Raw genomic sequence first — 15582 nt, 5'->3', positions numbered from 1 at the left:
CAATGTAACTGCTCAAAAGTGAGGTGTATCAAGAATGCCAAAAAGTCAAATAGGAACAGGTACAAAAAATTAAAAAGGGAAAAAACAAAGGACAAAAGAAAATAAGTGCCTTCTAAATCCTTGTTTAGGTACCTAAATAAGAAGTTAAAAGCTTAACTTTATGGATAATATTTTGGCAAATTTGTGGAAAGGTCCTAATCCTAATTTTGCCTTTTACAATTGGCCTCAGTGATAAATACAGTGTCCTATAAGCATTCCTTCTGTTAAGAACCAAACTTGACAGATTCCATTTTGTACTCTATGGCCAGAGAAACAGCAGAGATGAAAAAGGTATTCTTGTTAGCTGGTAGGTGAATGTAATTGTAGTTTACCAGGAATACCGAAAGTGGGTCTGTAATTACTGTTAGCATCCTCACTCACTAACGGTCCAAACAGTCTGGCATCCAGCCTCTGCCAATGGCCTCATCTTCAGTGCTGGCTACACATACAGTGCTCTCTTGGGTGTGCTAAAACCATCTGACCTTTCCAGCCAACAGTCACTTCCTATTCAGACAAACTCCCAGTTGACAGCTGCTAAACATTTTGCTGCCCTTAATTTTTTGCTGCTGAGAGGTGTATGCCAACCTGGGAGAGCCATCCCTATTCATCATTATCATTACAACTCTACATGCCATTTCATTTTTATAAGTAGTTACTTCTGTCCTGAGCAGTTAAGGTTGTATTTCAAATTAATAGTAAAGTGTTGTTACCTTGCTCGGGTGAGATCCAGAGGTTTAGTAATAGCTTGCCTTATTTGACATCCGTTAAAGTACAGTGAATCTCCATGGGCATATGGTGCCAGCTGTCCACATCCATTCCCTATAACTCCACCCTGAATAGTTTCCCAGTTTATTTCAGTGACTCTTTCAGATTCAAAGTTATCTTTAATGTAACTGGGAAGATCATGGCTGAAAACAGAGCAGTCATCACCTAAAAATGATAAGGCGAAATTATAATACAGACAAGTATCAAAACATTGAGAAAAAATGACTGAATTCAACTGCAGATTCAACTTCTTGTAGTTACTGCCACAGGCAGGGCCCTGTGTATAATGTGACTGCACAGTGGCATACATTGCTTCCTAATTGCAGATTATGTTCAAACTGTTGTTTGACTGTGCATGAGAATCTAAGGTTTCATTTAAAAAAAATAAGGCCACGATTCTCTTCTCATTTACAGCAGTGTAATGACACTGACTCCAGTAGGATTTGCATAGTAACAGGGAGAGGAAGATCAGGACCTAAGTCTCTAGCTTTCCTGTTTGCAATGAAAACCTTCAAAATGTGAACCTAGTGTAAACCAATGCAGTTATGTCTGCCTAAGTCTGCAGGAGGCCTGAAACAATTGCTTTAATGGAAATGTCTCTAAGTCAGCCAGGACTCAATGTCATGGGGCTCAGTCCTGCAAGGTGGTGAGCAATCTGGCCCTGATCCAACAAAGCACTTAAGCAGTTAAGTGGGACTACTCATGTACTTATAAGCACACGTTTAATAGATTCGATGGCTCAGGACCCAAGTGCTGTACTTGCAGGACTGAGCCCTTACAGGTCAAAATAAAAAACTTGAATACAAACTGGAAGCCTGTGTACTCTGTGAAACGAACATAGGTGTAACACGGTCTCTGTGTGGAGAGTAAGCAGCCAGCCACATTCTGCACTTGGTAAGGTCTGAGTGGCCTTTAAGTGTAGCTCCACGTAGAATAAGTTACAGTAATTCAATCTGGAGGTAAAAAAGGGCAGGGATAGCTGTTATTCAAAAGTGAAAAGTCTTTCTATTTATGAATTTATATCTTGTCACTGGTTACTCAGGCACTCCAGTGCTGAGTTAGTATATTTGGCTGTGTCTCTATTTTATTTGTTTCATTTGAGCCAGATTAACATATTTACATACACACACATATATATATATAGGAATATAAGAAATAAAACCTTGGTATCTTTCATCACAAATGCAAATGGCTCCAGTAGTGCAATATCCGTGACCACTGCAGAGTTTAGGGCAGGCTTCTCCAATGTACACATGATCTATTGCCCAGCTTTGCTTCTCTGTTTCCTCTCCTTTCTGAATCCACCTGAACTGAGTTGCACTACAAATACCAAACATCACAATATCATATTATGTTGCAGACAACACTTAAACATTTCTGTACAGAAACAGTCAACCATATGGACACAAGTTGAAACAGAAAAAATGAATGGTAAGAACTCTAGATTTGCATTTTGGGGTGAGGCACAGAGGAGACTAAAGTGTCTTGCTCAATGTCGCACACTGAGTCAGCGAAAGAGCTCAGAGAATAGTACCCAGAAGTCCAGGCTCCCAGTTCCCAGCTTTCCCCAGAGGGCCACACCACGCTAAAGAACACCAGCACTCTTTATTCCATTGAAATGGAGTTTTATATCGATAGGCCTCATCCTGAAAACATTTACTACTCATTCTAGGGCACACTTCTGTAAGTGGTCCCACGACCTTCAGTTAAGCAGCTTTAGGATTAAATAGATAGCAGACTCTGGCTAGTCTACGCTACCAGATAGGGCTGTGATTCCCCTGCTTGTGTCACATGCTTGTGCTAGCTCACATCAAGTAGCGTGCGTATTTACAGCAGGGTAGCTGCTGTGGCACAGGTATCGACAGCGGAGGTACGGCTTAGCTGTGCCGAGTACGTATCTACCGGTTTCAATGAGGTTTGAACTCTGCCGTGCTGCCACTCCTGCTACCCTTTCTACTGCTATTTATACTTGCGCAATGAGACCCGGTGCAAACGTGTGTACACAATCAGGGGAGTCACACCCCTGGCTTGTGCCGTAGACAGAGCCTCTGGCTAAGATCCCCAAAAATAGAAGTTACGCTCCTAAATGCACACTTAGACACTTTTGTGATTTTCAAAAGCTTTGTGAACCCAACAGCTCCTAGGAAGATAACCTGGAGCTGTTGAGTGCTCAGCATTTTCAAAAATCAGTTTCCAGGAGATGGGTTTAGAAGCCTAATTTCAGATTTCTATTTTTGAAAATACTGCCCTGAGTCTAAAGCAGCAGTTCTCAAACTGTGGGTCCCGACCCCCTTTGAATGGGGTCGCCAGGGCTGGCTTAGACTTCCTGGGGCCCAGGGCTGAAGCTCAAGTCCCACTGCCAAGGGCCAAAGCCTGAGGGCTTCAGCCCTGGGCAGCAGGGCTCAGGTTGCAGACCCCTTGCCTGGGGCTGAAGCCCTTGAGCTTCAGCTTTGGCCCCCCTGCCCAGAGTGGTGAGGCTCGGGCTTTGGCCCCCCCAACTTTGGGTAGTGGGGCTTGGGCGGGCTCAGGCTTCAGTTCCCTTTCCTGGGGTCGTGAAGTAATGTTTGTTGTCGAAAGCGGGTCATGGTACAATGAAGTTTGAGAACACCCGGTCTAAAGATTTACATTGGTCTACAATTATAAATCCCAACCCAGAAAGCACTTACTACCAATATTAGTGCTTGCTAACATGACTACCCTGATTGGCTTCAATGGACTACTCAAAGTAATAAGTGTTTGCAGGATGAGGCCTTATGATTGTGTCACAATGGCAATCTTTAGCCTGAATGTCATGGGTATTTAATCCTTGGCAGTAGCAGTTTTTATTAAAGAAAAGCAATTCCAAAGGTGTCCATTATGTATCATTTCCATGTCCAGACAAAAGAGAGACACTTTACATTCACCAGTTGTTCCATACTAACAGTGCCAGCTAGACAGATGAAGTTTGATATCTCCAAAGTGAGCTGACCTTTTGGTAACCTACCTGGAGGAGACATGATCAGGCAGCTGGATAGTTATTCTTTTCCATGCGGAGCTGTTGACGGAGTTATAGATGGTAGCTTCATGGAATTGAAATGGGGAGCAGCCAATGCTATTAGATGAGGAAGGAAGACACTGCGTCTGGACAAGTTGCCATGAATCTGTCCTGTAGGAAGCAAAGAAAATATGTTGTTAGAACAACTGAAAATAATAATGAAAGGGAAGTTAGCAACATACTAGAGGTCATGGCAATATTTCTTTTTAAAAAACCACAAATGGTCTTCAGCAATAATTTCCATGCACTGTAATCACAAATAGAGTATGAAAGTCTGCAAACTTTGTGTAGCGATGGTAACCTCCCACAGGGTGGAAATGCTGTGATACATCTGTGCAGGTAAGGGGATTTGGGAAGCAGAGACCAGGAGCCCCTGTGACCTGACATTATAGGTTATGACTGAGAATTCTTTTCCTTAGTCCTTCCCTTTAGAGGTCAGAGAAGAGCCCTTTTATACTGGATTTGCTCCATGGTCTTGTTTTCACCCAAAAGGCATTTAAGCTCAAAATACAGTCCAACTTTTTGAAGTAATTCATATATCCTATTATTCTACATTGCAGAAGACAATAATGTCACCAGTTAAACTACAAATTAGCATCACAAGGCTTCTAGTACAGCATAGCTTTAGCCCAAAATTTATAGTCCTTTATCAAAGAGCACGACATACTAAAACAAGAGATACTTCGAAGACATTTGTGTGTTCTGTTTACCAGCAATATGCTCATTAGCTGTAACTCCAGGTACAGTGTCATTGGTCTTGCAATATCTTGGGGTAAATGATCGAGACAGCTTACCTGGCATCCTTGGTGTATTCCAGCATTACAGAGTGCAGGTCACCACAAGAAGTTGCCTCACAACCCACCACAATCTGAAACACAAATAAAATGGATCAGGTACTGCTAGATCAGGGAGATCCAACGGACATTTAATGGAATACCTAATGAACTGTCGGTTGCCCTTTCTTTCTAAAGATACAGAATTAGAAGACTGCAAACTTAGATCTAACACCCCGCCCCAACAAAAACACACTAAAAACTAAAGTGTGCACCACTTCAAACTTTGCTGCCTTTGTGGATCTTTGCATAAGACTGGAAATATTAATAATGATATCTGGGTCTTTTTATACCATGTAACCTGAGACTAATGTCCATCTTTTGTATTCTAATGTACAATAATAAAAAGGGAAGTGCCATTCTAGGTACTAGAGCTTAGAATGCATTTGGAACTAGGGGTAAAGATTTTCAACAACAGGTGCCTAACATTAGGCTCCTAAATCATGTAGACACTAACATGAATAGTTAGATTTTCAAAGTTCTGGGCACCCTGCAGCTCCTATGAAAGTCAATGTAAACTGCTGGATGCTCAGAACTTTTGAAAGTCAGGTCACTTATTTAAGTGCCTAAATATGGATTGAAGAACTTAACTTTAGGTAACTATTTATGAAAATCTTGGCCTGCACAGTTTGGTGTATACTCAGGTTCATCGGGTTAAATCGTTTTAAAAGGCTTTGTAAACAGAAATGTGCTGTATGTCTGAGGAAATAAACAGATGACTCCTCTTAACATTATGTGATGCTCAAGTTCAGAGACTTCAATATACTTGACATATTACTGAATGGCTAACAAACAGAAACATCTGACTTTGAGCAGCTTCAAAACCTGTGCCCTCACTGCAGCTGTACAGGAGAACTGAATCCTTAGTTTAGAAATAACATCTGTAGCAGTAAGGAGAGCACAGAAAATATAGGAAAGTCAGGAGCAAAATTTAGCCAAGGGAAGAGAACTTAATAATATGAATGTACCATCTCGTCTGGATCAACACAAATCACACCCACTGAAATCTAGATAAAAGATGGCTGATTGAGTAAGCTGACTGCCTGTGAAGCTGATATACAAGGCTTTCTACACCCTTTGTATACAATAGTAACAGTAGGTAAAATTCATCCCTGGGGTAACTTTGAAGGTGGTGGATTGTGTGTGTGTGGGTCAAATGCTGTGAGGGAGTGGATTACAGACATTGAATCTAAGGTCAGGTCCACGCTTATGTTCATCTAACTTACGTAGCTCAGGGGTATGAAAAAGATTCACCCCCACCCAAGCGATGCAAGTTTCATGCTATCCACACTGGTGCTATGTCAGTGGGAGATGCTCTCCTGCCAACATAGCCTCCACTTCTTGCCGAGGTGGAGTAATAATGTCGACAGGAGAGCGCTCTCCCATCGGCATAGCGCGTTCTTCACCAGATGCGCTACAGTGGTGCAGCTGCATCAGTGCATCTGTGCCGATGTAGTGCTGTAGCGTAGAATTGCCCTAAAACTGGCAATGGCTGTGTGAGAAGATGAAGGTGTTAATTTGTGGCAGAAATGGAAAACAGAGTGTTTAATTTAAAAACAACAATAAAAGACCAAGAAGCAAATGTAACTAGGAAGACACATATGTCTATCAGCCTATCGCTTTGCTCATATGTTACATCCTGTCTTTGTTTTTTAAGCCTGTGTGCTCTTTGGGTCAGGGTCTTCTCTTTTGTTTGTAAAATGCCTAGCAGATTTTGAGCACTACTGCAATACAAAAAAGTAGTAGCAATAATAATTTAATAGCTACATTGTATTGATTATAAAATGTGTTGGCCTCATTAAAAAATCCAGCTAAAAATCAAGAGTAACATCAAGTGGTGCTTTGCTGATTCTCTGGGCCATTTTTCCATGACAGATGACCAAGTAACAAAAAGGGCTATTACTTTTAGCACCTTCAGATTTTCAATATATCTCATTAGTTATTTTTCTGCCCAACTCTGACTCTGTCTCTCCTTTTCTGCCTGTTCCTTGGTAGGAATTGTTTCTTTCTTCTCAATGCTCATTTGGTAGGCAATGGCATGCACATTCCCCAGATCTCCATCTTACTGGACTTACTAATCTTGCCTTAATGTTCAGTTTCAGTCAGTCTTTGTCTCCTTGTCCCAACCACCCAGCAGCTGCTATTATAATAACATCTCACTTAGATATGAGAATAAGAATAGTTGTTCTGCATAAGACCGAGTTGCCACTCACTTCAGTAGAGAGCAATCAGGCAATCAATACCTCTAGCAACCCTGAGGAAAGGGACAGTCATTCCATTCTGGCTTGAAATAACATTTATGCAGAGACAAGGGGTGAGGTAATATTTTTTTTGTTGGACCAACTTCTCTTGGTAAGTGAGACAAGTTCTGAGCTTAACACAGAGGTCTTCTTCAGGTCTGTGTAAGCTCTAAAGCTTGTCTCTCTCACCAACAGAAGTTGGTCCAACAAAAGATGTTACCTCATCTTGTCTCTCTAATACCCTGGAATCAACATGGCTACCACATTGCATACATTTATGCAATCATTCTGACCCCATGTTTTTTATTCTATTACTGTATTTCCTGGCATTCCAACAAACAAGTTATTAAATATTTAACAGACTACTGAATTTTATATTCTACTTGAAACTGTAATAAATTCCACAGACAAATTAGGTGAATTTTTATTTGTATGCTTTACTTTGGATAAAGAGAATGTTTTCCTTACTTTAAATTGCATCATGTATCCTGGCTGTATAATGAGCTCCCTGGAGGACAGGATATTGTGTGTGTTGTCCTTTTTTTTATTTGGCCAGTAGAGGTGAAATGAGGGGTTGCCACAGAATCCGGCAGTCCTGACTGCATTAGGGTAAAAACTCCAGTTTTCTTCATGGGAAGTTCCTTCTATTAACGTGAGTTACACACAATTACTGGAATGTCTCAGCAAACATGTAGGCTTAGTATTGAATCCACAGAGTCATTATGTACAACATTTTAATGATATATGGTAAATAAGTAACAAAGAGTCTTAGTTAAAGTGTCAGCCCTAGTCAGATAGTTTAAATTGATTTCAATACTAGTATTTTTTAAAAAATATGGCATAGTGGGAATTTCCAAATCCAGGTAGTTAGATGAAATAAACTGAACTGTCCTATAACTGTTTGGATTTAAAAAAAAATCATAGTGAAATAAAAAATAATCCTTAAAATGAACATAAGCAATAAAATATCAACCTTGTAATTGTTTATAAAAAGAAAACAATGTACAGTTGAAAAATAAATTAAAATGTGCATTTGAAAGACCTTCAGTTAAGAATTGTTTAGTTCAATAAACAGGCTGACACAGGCTTCTTAAATCAGATAAGAGAATGCTTGTTACATCCTTCCTTACCATCATCAAATGTATCTACTAGTTGACTGGGATTGATCTCAGCACCTCCAACTAGTATGTCATCTAGTGCCCACTGAGCACGGTCAGAGCCTGAAACCACAATTCCATTGCTCATCACAAAAGGTTGCCACCAGCGCAGGCGAGTTGTATTGGTCAGAGCGTGCTCTGGGAGAAGTATGTAGTCATGTCTGACCGAGATGTATTTCTGATAATCCATCTCATGAAGCAAAATCCAAGATATGCCTATCATGAAAGGATTCAGGATTAGTAAAACAACATAAGGTAGAAATTGTCTAAAAATTAATGGAAGGTAATAGAAAGTCATAAGATAATATCTATGATCTGCTGGGAAAACCTTAACTTCTAATACTATTGCTACTCATGTGATTAGCCAAACTAAAGTCAATGGGATTATTTATTTGAGTATAAGTACCAGGACTGGATCTAGTTTCTTTTGAAACAAAGACAATTTAATATGAGGGGAAAATACACTTTAATATTAATATTAGATTATATAATATAAGATTATCGTTCTGAATAATTAACCCTAAAATATTTAAGTTAGATCTAATTCTGCATACTTCTCAAACATGACGGTGTTTGAATATACTCAAAAAGTTTGTTCGGATGCAACTAAATTGTTGACTTGCCTCCATCAATTGAATAGTCTAACAGAACTCCCTCCTTCCTGCACGTCGGTCTGTGGCATGTTGTCATGTTGTTTTCACTTCCAATTCTTCCCCAGTACTGTAGAAATCTGAAGGAAAAAATGTTGGTAGTTACTCACAGAATACCGTGTACCCTACAATATGGAAGATTTGTTGCCAAACACAGTTCAAGAGATTTGTTTTCTGCCAACAAATAGATTGAAAATGCTCAATATACTAAAATGTTTTATTAAAGAAAAGTGATGTTTACTTAGGGCAAAATTTTCAAAAACAAGTGTCTGAATAAATCCTGCAAAATATGCATCTGTAGGTGCAAACAGGCAATCATGTGCACAAAAAATATTAATTTGTGTGTGCAATTAAACAGGGAAACCAGGGAACTGAATGAAAATAAGAAGTGATTTCAGTAAAACACAAGGAAGGGAAGTGAAGAGCTACATACAAAAATTTAAAAAATTCAGCAGAAGGAGTGAGACCTTATTTAAAGTGATAGACTGAGGTGGGCAGATGAAACTAACATGCTATTGTCTCCTGTATCTTATGGGCCATATTCTTAGCTGCCATACATTGGCAGAGCTTTACCTACTTTAATGGAGATATGCTACTTTACACCGTCTAAAGTTCTGGACACACATGTGTACACAAGCTGCACATCTAATATATCTAGCTTGTGTATGTTAAACAATTAAGGTAAAACCTTTGTAGCTAATGAACAAGAGGTAATATTTCACAGCTGTCTTGTCGCCGGGCAATTCAATGTTATCACAATAAATATACTGCTGAGCAATATGAACTGTTAAAAGCCAACCCCAATCCTGCAAGACTTTAAGCACATTATTTTTTATATGTTCCCATATTTCAATAGGACTACTTAGCCAGGAAAAGCCAGTCATGTGTGTAAGTGTTGCCAGGACTGGGCTCTTTGTTACCAATTACCACTGAGAATTGTTTCTTTAAATATCTGGCAAATCCATTGCTTTCCCATACTCCTCTGATTTGGGGTGAGGAGAGACCTCAGGAGGAGGTTCCCTGGGCCATGTTGAAGTGTTAAATGCTTCATATTCAGTTTACAGAAGCCTCATGATAGGCTTGAATTAGCTGCTATGTACCAGACCTTGATGCAAAGGAGGGAGTCTCTTGAATTATTTTTGAATATTTGTCTTCCTTCAACACAATCCATACCCCTCCCAGCTACAACAATGTATGGGATTACATCCAGTTCCCCTGTAGTCCAGCATTACTAAATATAATTTGTATTTTTGAGATAAACAACTTTGCTTGGCTATTTAAAAAAATTTGTTTTTAGTGCTTGTGAAATATGCCGGTGATACACGCCTGGAGACCAAAATCTTCTGCAGGTGCATACCCATTTAGTTCTGAGCTTTTCTGTTGAGACTAGCAACCCATGTGCCAACTGTGGTGGTGAGGTTGTGATGTAGTTACCCGTACACTAAAGACTATACTGAGACCACCAATTCATCACTACTCTCCCACACTTTTGTCTGTAAATTGTCTGTTTAGATTGTAAACTCGGTAGGTTAAGAACCTTCTCTTATATATCTACAAAGCAGCAAGCATACTGCGGGTGTTACACAAATAATATATTAACAACATAACTCACTGCATACAGTCAGCGAAAAGTCCCCTATTGACCGTAAGAATAAGAACGATTTGTCACTGCCTACCTGAGCTGACTCTACTCTGGTGGTGGCCCATGCATAAAAAGGCTCCATTTCCTATTATCTGAACTGTCTCATCTCCTGTTCTGTTATTATTTAATGAAGCCCTCCATTACAATCTATTAGCTATGTCAAATTCTACTGGGTAACATGACATACTTGGCACCCCTCAAATCCAGGTCTTGAGTGACAGCTTGCCTCACGGTATCACCTCCAAAATACAAAGCTGTTTCCTCTGCTAGAATCCCACATTCAGTACAGGTGTTTCCACCTTCCAAGGACATCCATAAATCTGGTTTAATTTCTTCATTGTCAAAGCGCTCCTTTAGGAAAGTCTGCAGGAAGGAATGTGAGGAACAACATCTGAGGAACAACCATGAAGAGGCATCATACTCTTTAGCTTTTCTAATGAACCCAGCTAGAACTGACTTTCTGAGTATGTTTAAGAGAGACAAGTTAGATGAGGTAATATCTTTTATTGGACCAACTTCTGTTGGTGAGAAAGACAAGTTATTGAGCTACACAGAGCACTTCTTCAGGTTCATGTAACTCCAAAGCTTGTCTCTCTCTCCAGCAGAAGTTGGTCTAGTAAAAGATGTTAGCTCACCCACCTTGTCTCTCTTAAACATGGCTATGATAACACTGCAAACATAAGTATGTTTAAAATACTCATGTAAACTGTAAAATGTTTTTTGCTTTTTTTGTGTGTGAGTTAAGGGTCACCAGCCTTTTACAGACACAATAGCTTTGTGGGCACAAATAGGGTCATTTAGATGTTCAAATGCCTGATATATGGGAACAATTACTATTTGCAATTATTTGCTTTATGGTAGTGCCCAGACACACAATTAGAATCAGGGCTCCGTTGTGCTAGATGCTGTACAAGTATACAGTGACACATGGTCCCAGCCTTGCAGAGCATATAAGCATGTAGTCAGACATCTAAAACGACATTGACTGTATCAGTGCACAATTGTGAACCCAAAACTTGAAATTATTACCACCTGCAACACTGAAGCAGGCCAGGTTGAGGCTCTACTGAGAGGAAAATTGAGCCCTAAATATTTAAAAATAGGTATATACTGACCAGTGCTGTGCAGCTACTAAATATATATATATTCACAAACATTACTTTCAATAAAAGATTATTTATTTTGATGGAATTCGTGACCCTTTTTATATTCTTCCCACAAGTACTTGTACAAGTGATGTGTTGGCCACAAGAGTGAATGTGGAAAGTGAAAGTCTTGGATTACTTGTGAATATATGTTTATGTAATGGTTTGTGCCACGGGTATTTGTACAAAGCCCAGATGGGAATCTCTCTAAGTTCCATCTTCCTATTTATAAAAGTTTTAGTCAGTTAATCAGGGAGCTGAAATAATATCAGGGATGAAATCCTGGCCCCAGTGACACCAATGGCAGAACTCTCATTGACTTCAATGGAATCAGGATTTCACCCTATATTAAATACTAGTCACACATCATCAATAAAAAATAACAAATAGATGAAGACATAGATGAAGGGATTAGTTTACAAGCCACCCTTAAATGATCTAGAGCTGCCTCTGTTTCTACATTCCACCATGTTAGTTGGGTGTGTTGCAAGAGTCACCTCTTCTGGCAGGATAACAAAAGCAATGGCCTGTAAAATGGCCGTATCAGTAATGTTCTGCAAGTAAATCCTTAAATTGAATATATGAGAAGTAAATGGCTTTAATCTTAGTGGAAAGGAGGGAAATTGATCCATTTCCTGTAGCGATGTGGTACTAATTTACATTTATGTAACTGGTACCTTAAAATACTACTACTACCACTACCAATAGTAATAAATAAGAATACCAATAATTCAAGTAGCATTTAATTCACATCTTGTGTGGTTTGCATTTCCTTTGGAAAAAATGTGGTTCAACCAACGTCTCTCTTCTGTAGATTATGTACAGACAACATCGTGTATAAATGTGGTTCAGGAAACCTGAGCAAGGGGAATGCTGTAATTTTAATACAGTTTGGGAATTCTTAAAGTTTTTCCCTCAAAATATAAAACAGTATTTTAAATTGGAGACACCTGCTCAAGTCCTAAAAGCATATTTTTGCCTACACTGTACTCTTTTGCTGTATGTCTGGGCCTGTTACACACCATCATCTCACATCTAAATATCTTCAGACACACAAATACCATTTCACCTTTTGTTGCAGTAAGGTATTAACCTGGGATGTAGAGTACAACTGTAGAAAATTAAAATTACATGAAACTTTATAAGTTCCTTAAATTAATTTCATATCATCTGGAGTTCAGTGCCTTGTTTACTTGTGTCTCCCTCTTCATTATAAAGATGAGTTTTCGATACTTGGTCTTGGTAAATTTGCAACAGCAGTTGTATCCAGGAACTAACAGCAGGTTTATTAGTAGTGTATTTGAGAACTGTTTTGTTCATTTACACATAGCAATGTACTGCAACTGGTAAATAGCAGTTTCATGGGTTTTTTTTACTTCAGAAGGAAAAGATAGTGTAATTATTGGTGTTAGTGATAAGGTGATATTTCTTTAGAATACAGAAATGATATATTTTTAAATAGATGATCCAGAGCTGTACAGTTCAGATCTGAATGTAGATTTGAGGATCTCAAAAGTCTGAGAGGAGTCAGACCCCAAGTTCCAGTTGGAGTGCATCTCTGTTTTTTTTAAAGCTCTATTGATTCAATTTTTTTGTAACAAACTTTTGCAGTACTACCATATGCATTTAAGTTACCTTTAAAGTTTGAGTCAAGTAGCAGTTTGGACCAGAGTACCCCGGATCACAGATGCACTGTTTTTTCAGGCAGTCGCCATGGCCCCTACAGTTGTCCAGACAACCAGGTCCCAGATAGAAATTTTCAATGGCCCACTGAATATCTGAGTACTTCTGATAGAACCTAAACCTCACTGGACTGTACATACAAGAATGAAGAAAAACAGATACAGGTAAAAAGATAACTTTACACAAATGAAAAATGTACACTACATACATACGCTTATGAACAGCACTTCATGGGGTAACATATCATAAGACACTTTTGTAGCAGGAGATATGTTAATTAAAATGTTTCTATAGGGCATATTAGTCATTCCTCTAATTGACACTGATCATTCCATTTTAACATGTTGTTATTTAAACTATACTAGATTATAACTAAATAAAATGCACATTTCTTGTTTTCAGTTTAAAGAAGTTTTATTTTCTTTTAAAGCAGAAAGAGATGCTTCATCTGAACTCCAGTATAAATCTTCTGTTTTAGGCCCCAATGCTGTGAGTAGCCCCACTGAACACAATGGGACTATTCATGGCATAAAATCAGACACATTTAGGATCAGAGCCTTTTAAAATGATGCTTAGCATTCTTCGTAGGAATCCATTTTATGTCCTGTATAAAAGATCACATAGAATATATGGGCTAGATCTGTGAGAGCCACTGTCAACAGGTGACAGGAAAAAATATTCTATTCTAGTTTCTTCTGAGATGATTTAATTTTAAAAGGATTATTCAAATAATGCAATTCATAGTGCTTAATACTAGAAAAAATATATTGTTGCAATATGCACAGATAATTCGGGTAGCATTTTTCACTGTCTAAAGTCAAAATTCCCCCTGTAATTCAGTTTGGGTCTCTGGACAGATTGGAATATGCAGTACAGCTCTGAACTGCAGATAAGAAAGGATAATTTTGCAATTTGTTCAGACCACGAATCATTCTTAAGTTTGGTAGAAAAAACCCCAGGTGATTTTCATTATCACTCTCTTGCCCTATGTTTATAGAAAGCCAAATCTCTTCTATCCTTTCTTTGAAAGAATGGAAGTGCATCATCCAGCAAAACTGTATTAAGGAGAAGAGAGAAACATGAGACATGAAATCTGATATGGATCTCTTGTTTCTCGGGTGGCATGGGCTGGAGTGCTGCAAAAGCAGATTACTCGGTTGCTGGGAAGGAAGAATTTTGCAGTGCTTTTCAGCAAACTCTTCTGGAGCGCAGCTTTGAAGAGAACCTCTTCCAACCCTTTTACGTAAGAGAGAAAGTTGCTATGGTATGGGCACATTGAAAAAAAGAACAGGAAAAAATGGGAGGGGGGGGAGTTCTTGAACTTCGGAGGATGTCCTAGGAAAAAAAATGATGTCAGTAGGAACATAAATACCCAGTCACTCTGAAGAGTGGTTCAACTTTGAAAAGTGACTGTAAAGATTGCATCATAAGAGTCCCTGTTCATTCTGTTTCCATGTCACGTTTACTCATCTTACAAGTAAATAACTCCCCCACCCCAATTTCTAGCTCTGTAAACTCAACCAAGTATCTTAAACCAAAATTGTGCTCTTTCTGGCTCACCATAAAGATTCAGTGGGCCAAACTCTGCCCTTAGTTACAGCCGTGCACCTCTATTGCCTGAAAACATATGCAATTAGAATCTAGTTAAAAATGCCACTGGTGTTGCCAGAATAGAATCCAGCCCTTTCTCACAGAGCAATGTTGGTCCTGCATGTCAAACAGGAGCCAATAATGAATAAACCCCTTTTTAAAATCAGTCAGCATTTAGGACTCCGAATAGACAAAGGGGCCCCAATTCAGCAAGATTCTTAAGCACATGCCTTACTTTAAGCACATGAATAGTTCTGTTGATATTAATAGGACTACTCAGGGTTCTTAAAATTAGGTCTATGCTTATGTATCTTGCTGACCTGAGGCCATGGAGCAGATCTTTTGCATAAGGAAGTGTATACATAGCCATGGTTTTCAGACTATTTAGTCCTCCTTTAATTCTGTGCTGAACCCAAGGTAATGTGAGTAGTTGTTTCATACTTACTTGCCCACTAGGTTTTCAGGCAGTGAATAAGTTATCCTTTTCCATCCTTTTGTTGGAAAGAAGACAGAGGGCTGTGAAATACTCCCAGAGCATTTTGGATCTGCAGGTAAGCACTGCGGAACTAAATAGCTCCAACTCACACCAAAGTCAGTGGAATATTGTACATGGACTTGATTCTGTGCAATTTTTTCTGAAGTTTTACATCCAACAGAAATCTAATATAGATAAAAAGCATATGTAAGTTGGTATTGTAACAGTTCTTAGTATCAATAAAGAGCTGGAGGGATGATTACAGTTTAAAGATTTTTCAGCAAGAAAGTTGACTGGAGATTATGCTTTAAGTTACACTAGTAACAGTT

The 15582-nt window shown here is 38.9% G+C and overlaps 1 protein-coding gene across 2 annotated transcripts in view; it reads right to left on the bottom strand.

The window, feature by feature from the left end:
* Nucleotides 1-15582, bottom strand: part of RELN (reelin) — a 456663-nt gene that overhangs the window by 17648 nt on the left and 423433 nt on the right. For both annotated transcript variants that reach the window (XM_073328520.2, XM_073328521.2), the window contains exons 52-61: nucleotides 15224-15438; nucleotides 13141-13318; nucleotides 10548-10723; nucleotides 8692-8798; nucleotides 8042-8284; nucleotides 7380-7555; nucleotides 4633-4706; nucleotides 3788-3949; nucleotides 1967-2124; nucleotides 750-969 (exon numbers count right to left, since the gene is read on the bottom strand). In XM_073328520.2, the coding sequence (XP_073184621.1) occupies nucleotides 750-969; nucleotides 1967-2124; nucleotides 3788-3949; nucleotides 4633-4706; nucleotides 7380-7555; nucleotides 8042-8284; nucleotides 8692-8798; nucleotides 10548-10723; nucleotides 13141-13318; nucleotides 15224-15438 (1709 nt within the window). The remainder of the gene's footprint in view (nucleotides 1-749; nucleotides 970-1966; nucleotides 2125-3787; nucleotides 3950-4632; nucleotides 4707-7379; nucleotides 7556-8041; nucleotides 8285-8691; nucleotides 8799-10547; nucleotides 10724-13140; nucleotides 13319-15223; nucleotides 15439-15582) is intronic.

Source organism: Lepidochelys kempii, chromosome 1 (assembly GCF_965140285.1).
Source record: "Lepidochelys kempii isolate rLepKem1 chromosome 1, rLepKem1.hap1, whole genome shotgun sequence".
NCBI lineage: Eukaryota > Metazoa > Chordata > Testudines > Cheloniidae > Lepidochelys > Lepidochelys kempii.
Note: the sequence above shows the minus strand (reverse complement) of the source record. Positions and strands in the feature narration are given on the sequence as shown.